Source organism: Triturus cristatus, chromosome 6, assembly GCF_964204655.1.
Source record: "Triturus cristatus chromosome 6, aTriCri1.1, whole genome shotgun sequence".
Classification (NCBI taxonomy): Eukaryota; Metazoa; Chordata; class Amphibia; order Caudata; family Salamandridae; genus Triturus; species Triturus cristatus.
The window spans coordinates 1,783,100,556-1,783,119,730 of record NC_140589.1 but is presented as its reverse complement, the minus strand read 5'-3'; the positions used below and the strand labels follow the sequence as shown (position 1 = coordinate 1,783,119,730).

The following is a 19,175-nucleotide window of genomic DNA, read 5'->3' as shown; positions in this document are numbered from 1 at the left end:
GGGGTCGGTATGGTCGGTGTCCTCTACTGGAGCGATCGGGGGAGGAGGTGCTGGCCATTCTGGTTCTTCTGGTCGGGGGATGGCATGGGCGGCCAGGGACCGGGTGGTTACGCACGCCCAGTCCGGGAGGCCCAACATCCCCAGGTGCTCTCTTCTTTCTACGGCGGCCCACGGGGAACTCTCAAGATCATTCCCCAGGAGACAGTCCACGGGGGCATCATCTCGGACCGTCACCTTCAACATGCCGGAGACTCCTCCCCATTCGAAGGGGACGCAGGCCATCCGACATAGACTCTCCGAATTGTCGGCTGAACGGACGGGGCAGAGAATGTTCGGCAGGATCTGCTCTGGTTTTACCAGGTGACAGCGGACGGCCGTCACACTGGCCCCCGTGTCACGTAGTGCTTCGGCCCGGTGTCCATTAATGTTCACCCACTGACTATATTTTCTGGTGTTGGCGGGTAGGGGAGCCCGCGGGACCATGTCCCTTCCCCCTAGGCACGCTAGAACCATGGCGGCCGGTTCCCACTCTTGTTGTTCCTGTTCGTATTCTTCCTGTCCTTCGAAGATTTGTTCTCCCCCCAGGGCGGCGGCAGCTACCTGGCGGGGTCTCGGAGTTTGGTTCTGTGGACAGTTCGGGTCATTGGCGTAGTGGCCGACTCGCTGGCATCGGTGACACGTGACATTGGCTCGGAACCCCGGGCGCATCGGGGGGTTGCCCCGGCTGGCCGGGGGCGGGGTGCTGGCAGCGGGAGCGGCCGGGACGGTGTCTCTTCCTCGTCCCTGGCCTCCTCCTCCTCCTCGGGGACGGTGCTGACCTTGGTTGTTCCGGTTCTGTTCGTGCGGCCCTCTCCGGCCTACTCGGGTGCTTTCCCACCGGTCAGCTTCGGCGGCGAGTTGCCGTGGGTCAGTCAATTTACTGTCGAGGAGGTGCTGCCTGAGCTCGACGAAGCAGTTGTTAGAGAGGTGCTCCCACACCATGAGATTAAAAAGTTGCTCGTAGGTCGTTACGTGGCTTCCCTTGATCCAACCCTCGAAGGCTCGGCTGAAATAGTTGACGTATTCCACCCAAGTTGTACCCGGGATCCGGGTGCAGTCTCGGAACCTCTGGCGGTACATTTCGGGTGTGAGCCCATATCGGGTGAGGAGGGCAGCCTTCATGTGGTCATAGGATGACATCAGATGGTCTGGGAGCTGTAACAGGGCATCGCGGCCTTCATTGACGAACCTCCCCCATAGACCGGCTCCCCAGTCACTTCGATCGATCCGGTGGGAGGTCATGGCGATCTCGTAGGCCTTGAACCACTGTTGTATGTCGTCCTCTCGGAAATACTCTCGAACGACATCCTTGGGGATGTGGACTTTCTTTTCTGTCGCTCCTGGGGTGCGCGGTTGCTCGGGCACCTCCAGTTCTTTGTTCTGCTTCCGTAGGTCTATTTCTGCCAGTTTGCGCTCGTGTTCGTACGCTAATCTCTTTTCTTCGAGCTCTCTCTGCCTCTGTTTTTCTTCCCGTTCTTCTCGGAGCCGCAGATGTTCTAGGTTCAGTTTTTGTTCGGCTAATTTTAGTTCACCGTCCATTTTGAGCCGTGCCATTTCTAACTCATGTAGTCTGTTTTTTTCTCTCTCTTGGATCTCTTCCTGCGAGAGGCCCGTTCTTCGCTCCTCGGGAGCCGTGGTGTTCCTCTCTGATGCTGCAATGTTTTGGTCCGGGGGTCTGGCGGCCCCGGTTTCTGCCCACGACTCAATGGCGTGCTTGAAATCGTCCTTAGTACTCAGACCGGTGGTAGCAATGCCTAGTTCAATGCAGAATTGTTTCAACTCAAGATGGCTGTACTCTTCCAATTTCTCCATTTGGAATTTCTCGGTGGATCCGCTCTCTTTGGTTGTCATTGTGGTTTCGTCGTGGGGTGAGCTACTCTCTGTACGATTACGCGTTGATTCGGATCCCGCCGCTGGCCACCAATGTTAGACGGACCGGGAGGGTCGGCCGAGGACAGGGGGAGAGGTCTCCGGGGAGAGCCGTCTCCAGCGATCGTACAGACGAGTAACTTCCCCCCCACAGATGTACACCACACAAGGATAAAGTTTAACGTTCTTTATAAGCGATCTTTAGGTACGATAGAATGGTACAAGGAGGTCAGGACTCAGGGGTCCCCTCGATTCTAGTCTCTTAGTTGGGAAGGGGGGTAGCGGGACAGTCTTGTTACCAATCTGGTAGATGCGATGATATGATGGATGGCTCACAATCCTCGAGCTCGGTGTTCTAGATGGACGGGCCGCGGCAGCGCCAGCAGGTCCCGGAGAAGGTGGTCGTTACAACGGTCCGCGGCAGCGCCAGCAGGACCCGGTGAAGGTGGTCGTTACAACGGTCCGCGGCAGCGCCAGCAGGTCCCGACGAAGATGGTAGTTACAACGGTCCGCGGCAGCGCCAGCAGGTCCCGACGAGGATGGAGGATGCAGAAGGCCGCGGCAGCGCCAGCAGGCAGGATGATAGTTCACAAGGCAGGGCTACGGCAGCGCCGGTAGTCCGTCAAGGATGAGTTCTTCACGGTGTCTCTCGACTCCAGGATACAACTGCCTTCCTGCTCTGGAGCTGCCCCAGTTATAGGTCTGGCGCCCTTTGATGTCCGGACCCTCGCACTTGGAGGTCGGGAGGTCCGGGATGAGGGAGTCCAGACACCCAGCAGGGGGGTGGAGCCAGCGCCCGGGGGAGCTGGGGGGCGATCGGCACCTGGCGGGGGAGAGCCATCGACACTTCTTTCTCCCATTGACCTGCCAAGTGGTCCGTTCACCTCCTGGGTGGATGGTGGTGCCGGGATGTCGGGGCCTGGCCAGGCCCAGGGTTAGGGTCGAGCTGAGGCCACACGGCCTCGTGGTGCAGTGTCCAAGATGGCGGCCGGGCCGGGCGAGGGAGCCGGTAGTGGTTCGGCCCCATGATACAGAGATGTCCGGGGGCAGGAGTCCCGTCTTGAGACGGGGTGCGGGTTGCTTCTGTGGGTAACACCTGGAGGGCCGAGGCTCGGGCCCTGTCATGCGGGGAGGGAGCAAGCCCTTCATGTGGCCTGTCCAACAGAACACAAAACTGAGTTGGTCTTCGCTGGGTGCACTGATGGCTTTAACTTGGCTCGAGTCGCTGTCCCTGCACACTGTAGCTAAATGTCCCCTTCTGTTACACTTCTTACAATGAGCATTACGAGCAGTACATGACGGGTTGTTAGCTACGTGATTACTACTCCCACATCTATAGCATTTGAGTTCATTTTGTTCTCTAGGGAACTTTATGGAAGACTCTCCTCTATGTCTAACTTTTGTAACATTCTTATTAGACGCATCAACTTGAATCGCTGCAACCACTTCCTCAGGTATTTTAATTTCCTTCATACATTTAGCGGTGTGCTCAATAGACTGAGCTATGGAAACAGCTTCTTCCAATGAAGGATTTTTGGATAGCAATTTCTCTTGAATCCTGCAATTACTTGTACACCTGACCAACTGGTCACGTATAAGTGAGTCATTAAGATCTCCAAAATCACACCTTTGAGTTAGACCCCTCAACGCTGCTATGTAGTTTTTCACAGACTAATTTTTCCCTTGGGACCTACTGAAGAACTTATGACGTTCTAGGACCACATTTATTTTGTCCCCAAAATGATTGCCTAACTTTAACATAGTTATGTCATAAACATCAAGGTCATCTTCTTCCTCCAATTCGGGTTCTGGCAGAGTTTCATACACTTTGCGCCCATGAACACCCATATTGTGTAGGAGAAGGTGTTGTTTCCTTAGAGCAGAAAATCTCTCCCCACCCATAGCAATCAAGTAGGATTCAAAAAGCTTAGTCCATTCCTTCCAATGAATTTCAGGGTCACCGCTATCATTTAGGAATGAGGGAGGTTGGCAAATTCCTGGAGTACCCATGCTTTACACAGGAGGAATCAACAATGCAGCCAACGTTATCAACAAATGGCAACAGGGAGTCCAACACAAGCAATTGTTGATTATTGAGCTACCAACAGTAAGTACATAAAATTGTGGCACAACAATAGGTTAAGTCATACTTCCACTGACAATACCTTGGCAAATGTAAAGGCAAGATGTATGGCCAACAAGACCGTACTAATAGCTGATTAAAAGAAATTCACTGCTGGAGGGAAAGAGAAAGCCTCGCTTCAGCGATGAAGTACAACTGCAAGGTAATGAAAGGCTTAATGCAGGAACCAAGTTGAAATGTTGAGGTAACCAACTTTTACCTCAACATAAGGTAGTCCGCAACCAAAAGGTATAGAACACCCCAAGGTAAAGGATACTTGCAGCAAACGAGTAGAGTATGCCCCATAGAACAGGAAGAAACAGCAGATGAAGACGCTGACCACACCTTCCTCAGGAACGGGCACCGACCTCCTCCAAGCACCCACAGCAGAGACCTCCGCCGAGCAGGACCAGCGTAGCTCGAAGCTTCTTCCCCGCTGTGCGACACCACCTGTAGAAACGAGCACCAACCTTCTCAGCCAGCACCCGCAGCAGCGTGATCCGCCGAGCAGGACACAAACGAGCACGGTACTTCTTGCCCGCTTGTGGGCGTGGAGAGGCAACTTACTCGATCCTACGGTGCCGTGGAGAACTCCGCCCGCTGGTGGGCGTAAGGAGGAAACTGACCGGACACAGAACTGCCACCAATCGTTCGTCGTCTGTCACCCACACACACGATAGCTCCGCCCGCTATGGGCGTGGGGAAGCAAGCCAGACGATCTTCCTGCAATCCCAGTGAACCCCGCCCGCTAGTGGGCGTGGGGAGGCATTCACAGTCCAACAAGAAACTGACAGGAAATAGAACTCCACGCACGTCGGCTGTCAACTGAGCTATGAAGGGAAAACAAAACGCTCATCAGGATTCCTCACTGCCGACAGCAACTCTTTCTTCAATGGGAGATGAAACAACCTCGTTTGCTGTTGTACAGGACACCACTTCCTTCCGTACCATCCACTCCAGCACGGCTTTACAGAGAAGATGCACAGCTTCTTCGAGAGCAACACAGAAAAGGGGAATTGGCCTGACCTGCCCCCCCCCGCAGGAAAATCGTCGCCAGTGTAATAATGAAGCTGAAGACAGAGGTGAAGAATCAACTCCTTTAATCAAGCCAACCGCTCTCGCTCTGGCGAGTAGTGTGTCAACATTCTAAGGTAAGCTTCAGGAGATACCAAGGTGAGTGGGAAGGCGGGGGTGGATGGAAGGTACCAAGGTGGGAGTAAAACGAAAGATACAACAAAACTAAAACTATAGCTAGCTATACTTTAGAAAACAGCACCTACTTCTTGCCTCGTACTACACTTAGGTTAGGTACACTGGGGTAAAACTATTTAGAGCATCAGATGACTAGTCACATTTTAGCCTGTGTTATTTATGTATGTATTTTATGAATGTCATAGCTACAAACCATGCTATTGCAGTATATTATCTTACTGCTAACCCTGTACGTATTGTACTTCGCATCCTGTCTTACGATTGTAGCAGTTCATATCTCTTGCATGAGAAATAAGACTGTTCAATAAACCTCCTTTTTATTGAAATGCCCGTCTCTCTATTTCTGTGCAACTCTGTAGAAACGAAGCATGCACGATTGACTGAGTGAAACTGTTATCTAAACTGTTCTGAGATTGTTCCGACTCTAAGGGAAAAAAAGTTGTCATGTTTATGCGGTTGTCAGAAACTAATCCCTTCTTGTATATTCTAGAAGTTTCTAGTGACCTCTGAGTTAGCTGGCACACACAAGTAATTAAGTTTAATGTACTCGATAGAGACATACTGACCTCAGTCCTATGTCAAAACTATAGTGTACATTATTCCAATGCGCAGAGCCTATCAGGGATATAGGAACTACACTACATGGCGCCCAACGGTTTGGTAAGGCACTAATTAAACGCTAGATGCTGAAGTAACTCAGTCGTGCTTTTCTCAGAGACCAAACTCATAATACTCCATAAGACGTCTCGAGTGGGTAGGGATAATATCCGCCATAGCTGAGTAGGACAAAAATCCTATGTATTAGCTGTTTGGTTTGTTCAACGTTGAAGGATACAGTGTTCCAAAATATTGTGCACCTTATCTTTCTTCCCTTGAAACTTGCTCTGAAACTTTCATTAAACAAGGACCGAAAACGGCACAAACACCGATACTGGTGGAGCTGTACCAGACGAAGTCATAGCAGCTTTTGATTTTACAGGTTTTGATGAAACCGATGAAAATGCGAAAATCATTGCTCCAAATTTAAGGAGAGCCATCACTCTACAACTTATAAAACATGGGCTAACACCAAGAGGTGGTAGAGCAGTTTTTGTGATCGAGGCACATGAATCTCATCAGACAGAGGTATTCTATTCATGGATAGTATTCCCAGAATCAAATCCAGTAACTAAAATGTTTCACTTCTTCAAAGAAGATGAACCACCTGAGGAATATATTCCTTTCGAGGATATTGAAATTCCACTCACATACCAGGAGCATGATCTCTGGTTTAAAGGCGCCCTAAAACATTACAATCACATTACCAGGCTCGGTCCACTAGGTAGACCAGGAGCAACATGGCCGATTTTAGCCGGCTACACACCTCATCCTGACATTGAAAAAATGTCAGATGTAGAATTACTAGCTCAACTCAAAGAGCTAATCAAAATATATAGACAATTGGTGCAATAAGTCATGCAGACTTTCACAGTCCAACCAATAATAGCCATTCCAAAACAAATCTCTCACCAAGGGAATGCGCTAAGAATCACTCCACAGATTTTACACGCTGTCATGGGTAAAATGCCCACAAAACGTGAACAAATTCTATTCTGGATAGCTCAAAAAATTACTCAAATCGAAGCCGTATTTCCTAATACTAGCCCTTATGAGAAACACAGAATTCTAACAATCTGTTTACCAATGGAGATAACGCCACATCTGGAAGACTGCACCGCTTTGGGCACAGTCTTTGCTGCAATCTACGCAATCTACACAAAAACACATGGTGTTCCGTCTACGGCGGTAATATCTGATGTCCTGAAACAAATTCAAAACTAATACGGGGCAGAGCCTGCTCTGAATTTAGGTATGAAGTTACTGAAAAATTTCGACCAGGTCTTAACAATAATATTATCTAATATCAAAGGAGAAGCAGCATCAGTGGCAATCCGCCAGAAATTAAGCGAATTTGATGTAAAAGAACAACCACAAGAACTAGCCAGAATAATTGAAAAATCCTATGAAGAATTAGGCCGAGACAGTTTGGGAGGGAAACCAGTTAAACCACAACTGTCTGAAAGTCCTGAAAAGACCTTTACTAAAAACACTCCTACCTCTTCTAAAAAGAAGTGGGAAAATAAACAACATTCAAAAGAAAAAGATTCTCAATCCCGAGGTAGGTCTCCTCAAAAGGAGCCCTCTGAAAGGAGGTACAACCTCAGGAATAGGGATAATTTGAGAAAACCTGACAGGTATCAAGATATCATCACAGACATCTGAAAGAAGAGGATGATCAGAGAACAAAGAAGAACACATGAAGTCCAAAGACGATGAACACGTTCAGAAAAACAAACCAAAACCTCAATTCTCCAAAAAGATGGTAGCTCAGACAATGATGGACAGCGCAGCAGAAGTTACTGTAGCTCGCCAGAACCTGAAAGGGCTTCTGGAGACGGTGCACTTGAATGGGGACATTCAAGTTGAAACTGCAGACACCAGGGTTAGTTCTCCGCAAAGGTTATATGAAATAACACTCCGGAGCGAGGGAGACATACCAAGAAAAGTGAAATCACTCTTTTGGGAGCGACTTTCAAAAGGTTATGATATACTTCTAGCAGAACAAGACTGGCCACCAGAATTTGTCAGGGAGTGCCCACATGGTGAAGACATCATTATGCCAGCCTTCTCCAACAATGTTCTAGTACATTTGAAATATACTTATGCCAGGAAATGGGCAGTGGCCCAGGCCCCAGCATTATATAAAAATCATGTAGGATGGGATGAGGACTCACCTCACCACAAAATCCAGTTAAAAAATCAACCAACTGCACAAAGGCAGTATCCAATTAAGCAAGAAGCTAAAAAAACAGGTCAGGGAGATCTTAGATCAACTTTAATACCAAGGGGTGATTGAAACATGCACCTCGTCAATGAACAATCCTTTGTTTCCTGTCTCCAAACCAGACAATACATATCGTCTAGTTTTGGATTACAGACACCTAAACTCTTGTTGTAAAACATTTGCAGTGCAAAATGCACACAGTACAGCATTAATGAATAACATTGTGCGTAAAAAGTACAAAACCACATTAGACATTTCAAATGGTTTCTTTTGTCAAAATATTGCACCAGAAAGTAGATATTTGACCGCTTTCTCAATGATGGGGACCCAGCGTCAATTTTGTCGACTCCCACAGGGGTTCAAACACAGCCCAGGGTTATGCTCAGCAAGAGTAACAGAGTTACTACAAATTTATGATGACGAGGCATTGTCATATGTCGATGATATATATCTGATAGACGATGACCTGGACAGACACTTGAACAGGGTGAACACCATTATATTGGGCTTTGACTCTGAGGGTTACAAATTCAACTTTAAAAAGTCCAGAATTGCCCATCTCAACGTCATTTTCCTAGGATATGAACTTTAAAGTGAAGGCAAAAGCCTGGCAGACAACTTTTTAGAAAAATGTGCGCTGCTCCAACCTCTAAAAATGCTGAAAAACTTAGGTCGATTCTAGGTTTCTTGAATTTTGGAAGAACATACATTCTAAACTATGCAGAGGGTTAAACCTCTCTACGAATTAATCAAACCTGATTTCAAAGCCACAACTTGGACACAAGAACACACAGAAATTCTGCGTGCACTTCAAACAGACATGTTAGCAACTAAACACTTGCAAACACGCGTAAATGTACGCAAATTAGTGATCCAAATCATTCCGGGTCAATGCGGATTCACCTACATAACTTTTAACGAAGGTGAAAAAGTACCAATTGCATACAAATCACACTTGTATACACAAGCAGAAATGAAATTCACTTCTACAGAAAAGATTCTGACAACAGTTCAAACTGCTGTAGCAAAAGAAAGAGCCCTAGTACAGGGGAAACACATTATGGTTGTTACTCCTGTACCAGACTTGGAGGCAGTTACTAAAGCTAGCATTCCGAATGCAAAAGCTTTACATCCAAGATGGATACAACTGGTTAATTCCCTTGCTGCAACTGATGTTGAATATATTTTTGATCCTTATTTAAAAACACAAGCTTTCCTGCAATACGAACACGAATGTCCTCTGCCTACTGAAATTCTGTCTCTTGATCAGTACGAATTTATAATTTATATTGACGGATCTGCACCTTGAAATGCAAGGCACAGTGATGGAAAATAAGAAATTTGATATCCAAGATCGTTTGGGTGATTTACAGGACTTAAATGAACTTAGAACGAAACAAAGCAATGTGCTCCTCAAGCCAACCATCACTGGGGATAAACCGGCCATCCTAGCAAGGCCTGTCTGGATCCCAAAGCTTGGTGATCTAGTCAGAGAAAAGATCGCGGACAAGAAGGAATTTGGGCCTTCTTACAGACAACCAGTACCTGTCCTAGCAATCCACGGATCAAGAACAGTACTTTTGCCGCCCCTTGCTGGTAAAAAGGAGAAAAGATTTGTGTCCTACCTGATCAAACCACACTATGTGGCCGATACTAAGCGGGAGGCCAAGTGGACTCCGCAAATGTAGCAGACGCACTCCTCTAGCTACAATCCAAGAGGTTCAAACTGAGAGACTCATCACCTTTGGAGATTCTACTGTGAGAAATAAAGGACTAAGCAACAACGCTATGGAACTCGTCCCTCTTGAAACCCAAATAACAGTTCGTCCTGATACACCTGTCTATAACGAAGTAACAAGTGATCAATTGATTCCAGCGAATTCAACAGATCCTGATGCAATTCCAACCATTGACAGAACTGCCTCTGGCCATTTCATTGACTTTGATACGTTTTCTGAGGATACCAGCGAACCTGAAACGACGGCAGCACAAAGAACTTTCAAAGAACAAGCAACAGACTTTTTTTCATCTCCTGAAAAAGACTGATCTGGTTTCACCATGGATTGAACTATGGATTGTTTTGGGAATATTCTTATTTCTACTATGGTTAGCTCTGGTAATAACTCTGGGTATGCTGATAAATGGAAGATATATTCAAATGGACACAGCAAGTAAAAGAGTGAACTTACTTCTCCAGCCACACAAATCATCCCATCGTGAAGCAAGAGACTTGTCAGCAGTGAACATCACAGCCGTTCCTATACCAGATGGTATAGTTTGGGACAGAACTGAATATGACATTTTTGGCCCGTTGGAGCTTTTGAAGATTCCACATTTATTTAAGATTTCAATAAGTGACTTTATTACCTCTAGTACCTTTTCTGATGATTGGGACTGCAAGACTGTTAATAACATGATGTCTGATCTAGAGATGTCTACAGTATTCACAAATCATGAATATTTAGAGGGTTCATCAGACTATGAACAAATCTATTGTTATAATCACTATAGTCATCACTTCTTGCATAAAACTGCATCACCTAGAAATGTATTTATGTATAACCAATGGGAACATTGTCCTACACCTCCAAAGGGTAGCTCAAAAACTTTTGCAATGAAATTTCCATATTTTTCAGGATTCATCTTCTCAAATCCAGAATCGTTTTATTTTAAGACTATGAACAAGACAGGAACGAAAAATATGTTGACCAATACGAAACAGATTTATTATTCTGCCTTTATTGCCCAACTGTCATGTGCAGGGGGTAGAAGCTTTGTTTAGAGCCTGTATCATCCCTGAGCAAATTGTGTTTTTGAATGACACTGTCCAACAAACTTCTTGCCTTGGATTAGCCAAGATCAAAGACATGAACACACCGACCATATCAATACCTGCAAGTAATAGCACTACACGGGGGAGGTTGATGTACATAATATTTTGCATCACAACAGATCAGATCCAGAATGGAAGAAATGGTTGCTCTGGCCCACAGACACAAATAACTGTCCAGACCGATTCCTGAACAAAACACAGGGTTTCATCATCAATAGGCCAGACGCACGCTATGTTCAAAGACAGCATCCAGGGGTAGTAACAACATACAGTGTAGGAAAACTTTGCCTTGATTGGCTACAGAAAGCTACACTGAAGGATGTAAAACAACACTTAACGTTTCTTCAAGAAGGCGCAGACCTTAGGGAGTTCTTGCTAGGACCAAGAAATCCGCGTCAAAAACGTTTCATATATGCCGGTATCTACGCTGCTTATAATGAAGCATGGAAGGTTACCCAAGCAGAGACTACAGAACGAATACGAGAAATTGATTGTATTAATTTAGGGAAAACTCTCTCCGTAGTAGACAATGGGTTAACGTCAAGAATATATTCATTGGACAGCATTGTGTCTTCTGTCATAGACATCATGGAACAGGACTTGGTCATGTTGCAACATGGTCAGTCTCAGCTACGTTCTATCATACTATTGGGCTGGGCGCTACAAAACTTGCGTGCAGGCTATGTGCCTTGGCGTTTAATCAACACTACATCAATGTTTTCAGAAATCAATCTCACTGATAAACAGATCAGACTGGCACAAAGGAGAGCAGACTACACTATGCTGAGCATTGGAAAAACTGGAAAAATTACAATTCACAGTGGCAGAAAAACCAACTACTGAGTAGATCATACATGGTAAAATTACTCTGCCTGTTACAACTTTCCATTTTCAGTATTGCCTAAAACATATACCAGTAAGCAAATATGCAAGGTTGGGTAAAGGATACATCAAGACATCCTGGGATTTACCTTACACACATAGATATTGGAGTGGGGAACGTGAAGTGTTTCTTAGCGGTGAAAACTGTGAACACGCACCGAACGGTTCTCTCCTTTCTCAGGGTATTAACTTACACAGGGCCTGTGATGGTTCCACTACAAACTTATCCTGTCACCTGCAAGGTTCACCGGCTGCAGTGATAAATCAAATTTTTGGCCAACTTTCTAATGGGAGTTACATTATGTGGAATGACCACAGCTGCTGTGGCATGTTGCCAGGTATTCCATATCTAGTTACAGTTACATCCAGGGTCACTTGCTGAATGCAAGTCTTGTTTCCACAAATAGACACAGTCAGGGAGTCGCCTTTATGGCCTTCACTGAACATCTCTTCTATACGAATTGATACTCTAAGCAGAATGAAAGCCATTCTTTTACAGAAAACAGTGCCACTGACCTCGGCCAGAGAAACCTATGATCTCCAAGTCGCAAGGACTTCTACTGAGATACATACCCTTTTGTATACAAACTGCCCTGTACATTTCTCAGAAATGTTAGGTTGTATCTTAAACATGTCTGATACGAGTGGTATTATACATGTATTTAAGAACGTATGTGCAGGACCGTTAGCACCTTTTCAAGCAGTCCTCAGCATATTTCCAAACTTCGTGCACTCTGTGTTTGGTGGACTGCCGATCCTTTTAGCACTCCTTGCAGGGATCCTATTTTTGCTCCTACTGCTACGATATGGCAAGCCAAATCACCAGCGTCACTCCAGGCACCATAGAGAGAGCTCTGTTGGAGATGAAGTGTCGTGAGCACATCGTCCAAATTTTGGGTTTACCTAGTCTACGAGAATTAAACACCACATGGTTTCTGTCATTCAGACCAATCTGGCAAGATTGCATCTTAACTGTTCTACGCTGCCTGCTCTGCGGTGAAGAATGCATGCTAGACATCTGTCTAACACTCCCATCAGTCATGCCTATGGATATCGATACTCTGCTGGACCCGGTAACGGCCCATGCTCTGTGTTGTCCCCAGCGGCTACCATTCCTGATGACGGCATTCATTGAGATCTCACAGACGCAAATTGCTACTGCTGAGGTACGAGAAGAAACATCGGGCACGCAGGTAACATCCGATTTCGAATATTGCTGATGCAACCAATGCTGAAGGCGATAGTTCACATCTATGTGCAGTTAATCTTTGAAACGAGGTATTCCAACGTTCACCTACAACGGTAGACACATTTTTGTCTACGGGATTAGAAGATTTCATGTTTTTTCCAGGCCCACATACTGACTTTTGATTCCGGCACACAGTGTTCTGATGAGACTCTGAATTTGGCCTTCCTTCTTTTCAGACAAAGGACTAACTTTGGAACTTTTTCCTATGATTAATCTTTTTTTTCCAAATTTTTTTTAATTTTATTTTTTGGCACAGTAATCTGCTTATAGTAGAACTATTCATAGAGAACGGAATTCTTTGAAAATCTTCCAGGGACATTTTGCCACCTTGTCACGTCGACAATTGATTTGTGTTAACCTGATAATGAAATGGTTTTGGCTTTTTTCTTCTGTATTAACAGGCCATTTCATCATGTGTATTTTTCTGGTTCATTCTTTTTAGCATTTCAAATACACACATATGCTTAGAATGAAATATATTTTAATATGTACAGCACCTTATGCATAGCAATGGTTTTGTAATACATTCTTAATACATATGTTTTTAGATATGTTTTAGCTAATCATGCAATACTCTCTTTTTAGATATGTTTAGTATGTTTGGGATTTAGTAATGTCGTTCATACAAAACTGGAGTGGGTGTTGTGTGTAGATTTAGATTCCGCATACAGGTTTCCTGATTTATGCCCTTATATACGTACAATTCATATTGCCTTTATTTAGGCATAGAAAATCCTGCCCCTATTTAGGCATTGTCCATGCTAATCAAATACAGGCATGGTCTCCTACATCCGTCAATCCACGTCACAACGAGTTCTTGGAAAACCAGACTCTTAAGCCCTTAGGAATTTCTCATGCTTGGATATTGATTTCTCCAAGAACTCATTTAGTATGCATAAACATATATTCCTTAGGGGTTCATTCATGACGTTCCGATGCCTGACTTATACGTCAATACAGGCATTCCTAAACACCTTCAAGGTATAAATAGACCTGCACTTGCCATGGCAAACCACAGTTCCGGTACGGTCCAGTTCGACTGCCTACTTACGGTTCGCCACAGCAAGTTTGGAAGGAGATAGAGTTCCCGCCTGATGCACTGACCAGACGCTGTCATCCTCCTCGCAGAGAATCCAGCTCCAGTGTTTCTGACTCCCCTTGCGGGGTGTTAGATATCGAGTCCCGGAAAGAGATTTCAACCTCACACATTCTAAGGTATGGAGCAGACTAGAACATAGAGAAACTTTGGGCAACTCTTGGCAAAACTAAAACTATAGCTAGCTATACTTAAGAAAACAGCACCTACTTCTTACCTCGTACTACACTTAGGTTAGGTACACTGGGGTAGAACTATTTAGAAGCATCAGATGAGTATTCACATTTTAGCCTGTGTTATTTATGTATGTGTTTTATGAATATATGTCGTAGCTACAAACCATGCTATTGCAGTATTTTTTTCTTACTGCTAACCCTGTACGTATTGTACTCCGCATCCTGTCTTACGATTGTAGCAGTTCATATCTCTTGCATGAGAAATAAGACTGTTCAATAAACCCCCTTTTTATTGAAATACCCGTCTCTCCATTTCTGTGCAACTCTGTAGAAACGAAGCATGCACGATTGACTGAGTGAAACTGTTATCTAAACTGTTCTAAGATTGTTCCGACTCTAAGGGAAACAAAGTTGTCATGTTTATGCGGTTGTCAGAAACGAATCCCCTCTTGTATATTCGAGAAGTTTCTAGTGACCTCTGAGTTAGCTGGCACACACAAGTAATTAAGTTTAATGTACTCTATAGAGACATGCTGACCTCAGTCCTATGTCAAAACTATAGTGTATATTATTCCAATGCGCAGAGCCTATCAGGGATATAGGAACTACACTACAATTTAAGGAGGGGAGGGGAATGCTTGCTACCCGAGCCCAAGCCACTTATTGACTCCAGAGACTCCATCCTGCGGGACCTGATAATTTTTTAATAAGTAATTCGGGAATGAGGGGCCAACTGTGTGACCCCCGCCGCCCCCTCCCCGAACCAAGTATTACATCCCAGGGAACCCATCACCTTCTGGCCGTGACGCAATATTGCTCCGTCCTCGGGCAGGATCACAAAACAACATCCCTGCCAGCATTAGCAGGGGTAGGGAAGAGTGAATGTGCTCCTGCAGCGTGAGCAGAAGTTATGCCCCCACTGGTCAGGAGCTTATTCACTGTTGCAGCACCCAGGAAGGATGCTCACTGGGGAAGCTGGCAAGGCCGTAGGGGCCCTGGGCTTCTTACAATATCCAGCACGAGGAGTTGTGGGTGTCCCAGATGGGACCGGGCACCCACCAAAAATGCACATAATGCCACGGCAGCGTAGGAGTGGGCTCCCTGTACTGCTATAAAAAACATTTTTAAATCGTTGCAGCCTCACTGCTTCACTATTCAAACAATGAGGCTGTCCATGCAGTATTCACTGCTCCCTCCCGTGAGAGCCTCATAATGCCCTGTATATTAAGTACTTACAATTATATATAAGAAAAATATTATCTTTGTTGTGGTGCCCCAAGGAATGGCAACAATGTATAAAAGTGTTGTGAGGGGGCTGCCAGGAACAGAGTAGCCCAAGGATGATTAAAAAGTAAACACAGCCACCCGGGTCATTTGATGCATGACCCCCGGAGAGCTTACCATTATCCTTAACCCCTTCCCCGCTCAGTGGCGGTGGCGCTGTGCTCATGACGGAGCCACTCCGTCATGAGCCACGGTTGAGCTGTGCTCATGACAGAGCGGTTCCGTCATGCCGCGACCGTTGGCGGCCGCTCCGCCCACGCGGCGCTGTTTCCCCGCCTGTGCGGGGGGACAATGCAACTGGGCGGAGTCATGACGGAACCGCTCTGTCATGAGCACAGCTCAACCGTGGCTCATGACGGAGTGGCTCCGTCATGAGCACAGCGCCACCGCGCTGCCCCCCCCACACCCCCCAGTGCTGCGGCGGAATTCCCGCCGCAGCGAAGGGGTTAAAGCACTCCTAGCTGGAGCTGTATGCTCTTCAACTAGAGTGCAGGGGCCTCTTATGGTTGGTTCTATGGCTGCATTGTGCTGCCTGAAGAGTGTTCAAGAAATACTCAAACACACATTTATGGTTGTTTGAAAACAAAATGCTTTCTTATAAATGTTTGTGAAAAGAATTATGCATTGCCATGTGTGTATTTATTAGCATTACTTTTGAATACTTTTATTGATCAATTATTGTGCTGAATTTTTGTCAAAATCAATAAGGCCTGTTTTTATATATGTTGATGTACGTACCCCATGCTAAAATCAATAGCCAGCCTTCTATATATTGGTTTCCTTACCCTTTGATAAATCCAGTAGGTCTGCCACGTTTAAAATTATCTCTTTATATTTTTACTTTACGTTAAAAAAATGTGTTCAGTTTGATATTTTTTTTACATTAAAAAAACCTAATTCACTGAAAAAACAAAGGTTAAAATGACGTCATAGATGGGTGAGAATGTTGGTTAAAACGTTCCAATTTAAACTAAAAAAAAAGCCAGTGAAATTCACCAGTTCTAGTTAACTAAAGTAATTATAACTTTGGTCTTCACCAAGCATTGCTTATGACCTTACATCACTCACAGCATGTTCTATGCTATCGATGACCGTTCTGTACATGCTGAGGAAGTGAGTTGTAGTTACTAGACTGAACAATAACTGGTGATTATCTTTTTTTCTTTTGTTTAAAAAGTTACGTTTTAACCAACATTTACACCTAATTATCGCGCCACTTCAGTCTTTGGGTTTTTTCAGTGAACTTCCAAAGTTTTTTAATCTAAAGTAAGATATTTTTCCAAAGCCTTACTGTAACCTCACTTTAACCTTTTAATTTTTTCTGGGAATATATATATTCTCTCTATCCCATACATGAAGAGTCTGCTGCTTTTTAGTTACTGCTAGCTTCCCTTTGCAATCATGATGTGCTTTATGTGTTATAGCAATAAAGTCAGTCTTTGCACATGGCTTCACTATCCTGTGATCTTGGAATTCCTGGGAGGAGAACTCAAGTTGGAGTTAAGGATTTAATGCAGTGGGTTGTGTTCGAGTTTCCTCGATTGCTAATGTTTTGGCTCTTGGATTTTCTCTCTGCAGTTCCCTTCAGCTTTGACCCGAACACTGCATCATCCTGGCTAACAGTCTCCGATGACCTAAACACTGTGATAGACCAAGGTTACAATTTCGAGCTGAAAAACCCAGAACGTTTCACTTATTTCCCCACCTGCATCCTGGGCTCAATTTGTTTCTCCAAAGGCAGGCACTCCTGGATGGTGGATTTGGGAAGCACCCATAATTGGCGAGTGGGACTAGCCAAGCGGTGTAATGGGAGTGAGACTTTCTTAAATAATAAATTCAAATATAGACTCTGGTACATTTCCCACCAGTGGGGTCGCAACAGCTACTACCAATGTATGGTCTCTACTTCTTCTGGTACTCTTGTGAAACTGTCAAAGAACCCAAAGAAGATCCGTGTGGAACTGGACTGTGATGAGGGAGAATTGTCATTTTACGATGAGCACAATTCTCACATCTACACCTTCTATGAGTATTTTCAAGAAAATGTCTTTCCATACTTCCATGTAAGTTCTTCAAGATCCCACACACATCCCAAATCATTGAGTATATGCCCAATAACAATCTCCATCCGAGAGGAACCTTGTCATTAGTCCAGTTCCCATGCTAACTTTGAACAGGTGTTCTATACTGTGCGGCTTCATCTCTTTATATTGTTCCCAGTCCTTTTTTTTAAGCCAACGTTGCTATTTTTTCAAATCTTGTTGAAAAAAATGTACATATGTATGGTCTCGGCAAAATGAATACAATTTAGTATGAGGTAGTGAATATAATTTAAAAAATCAATATGACCAGTTTATGGTACGACATGAAATGTTTTCTGTTTTTGAGTTGCATTTTCCTGAATATGTCTTTGAGTTTGCTAACTTTGCTGCCATGGGAAGTAGAATTCTATATACTTCCGCATTTACCTCCTGTCATGTGAAGAAGGTAGGGGCAAAGGTATATTTGTGTGTTTGTGTGTTTGTGTGTGTGTATATATATATATATATATATACACACACACACACACACACACACACACACACACACACAATCTTTCAGGCTTATGGATTGTAGTTAAGGTACCTATTACTCATATATGAGCCTTGAGGAAACTTGAAGCGGGTATATATCCCAGCACCGCAGCCAAGGGTTATCTGAGCACCGCCAGAGGGAACCAGAGACCTATACTATGCACTGTTGTTGCAGTCTATTTTTCATAAATGAGACTACACGTCATAATTTACTTTTTAAAACCTATGTTTAAAAGAGAACCTACTTTCGAGAGAAACAGCCGCCAGCATTTGTCAGACGTGGAGTGGCTAATGGTGTGTAGAGAGAAACTCTGTTTACCCGGACATTATTTTCTTTTTTTAAATTGAGCTTGACGGGAAACGGAAATGATCATTTCGTGATTTTGAAATCTACCAATGAAACCCATATGTGCACCTCTAAGGAAGGGGACAAGCTTCAGTAGACTGTGACTTTCAAAATGTTGGTCTGAACACAGCTGAGGGATCAGGTGGAGTGCAATGGTGTTTTCCCTCCAGGGGGTGCAGCGAGAAGCATCTTTAGGGGGAAGTGTGCGTTGTTGTATGATATAAAATACACAGGCCTACACTGAAAACTGAAATATATTGTGTCTATAACAAAGATGATGTGGCATGTTTCCATTATTGAGTTTACCTATATAAATTGACTGTTTCCTCCTTTTACACTTGTAAAACCTTGTTAAAGTCTATGGGATATGGTGCAGTACTATTGACTGACAGGTGACCATGCCAGAATCGAACAGGGAAATTCTGAACAGCCATCTGAGGTACACAGTGTATGTCTATATGCTGAAGAATGTCATAATGTGTACATAGCCTGGGGCCACAAGCCCTGGACTATCTAAGCACTGCGACCTACCTAGGGTGTCCAAAGATTTACATGATGTACCCAAAAAGTGCATTCCACATTTCATATAAGAAATCTCACACTGTGCATTTTCCTATGCAAATGTGTGTGAATGGAATAGTTGGTCATCACCTTGTAAAACTCAAAGGGT

The 19,175-nt window shown here is 44.7% G+C and overlaps 1 protein-coding gene across 2 annotated transcripts in view; it reads left to right on the top strand.

The window, feature by feature from the left end:
- Positions 1 to 18,772, top strand: part of TRIM35 (tripartite motif containing 35) — a 379,901-nt gene extending 361,129 nt beyond the window's left edge. For both annotated transcript variants that reach the window (XM_085613100.1, XM_085613097.1), the window contains one exon: positions 17,165 to 18,772. In XM_085613100.1, the coding sequence (XP_085469226.1) occupies positions 17,165 to 17,736 (572 nt within the window). In that variant the 3' untranslated portion in view covers positions 17,737 to 18,772. The remainder of the gene's footprint in view (positions 1 to 17,164) is intronic.
- The last annotated feature ends 403 nt before the right edge of the window (positions 18,773 to 19,175 follow it).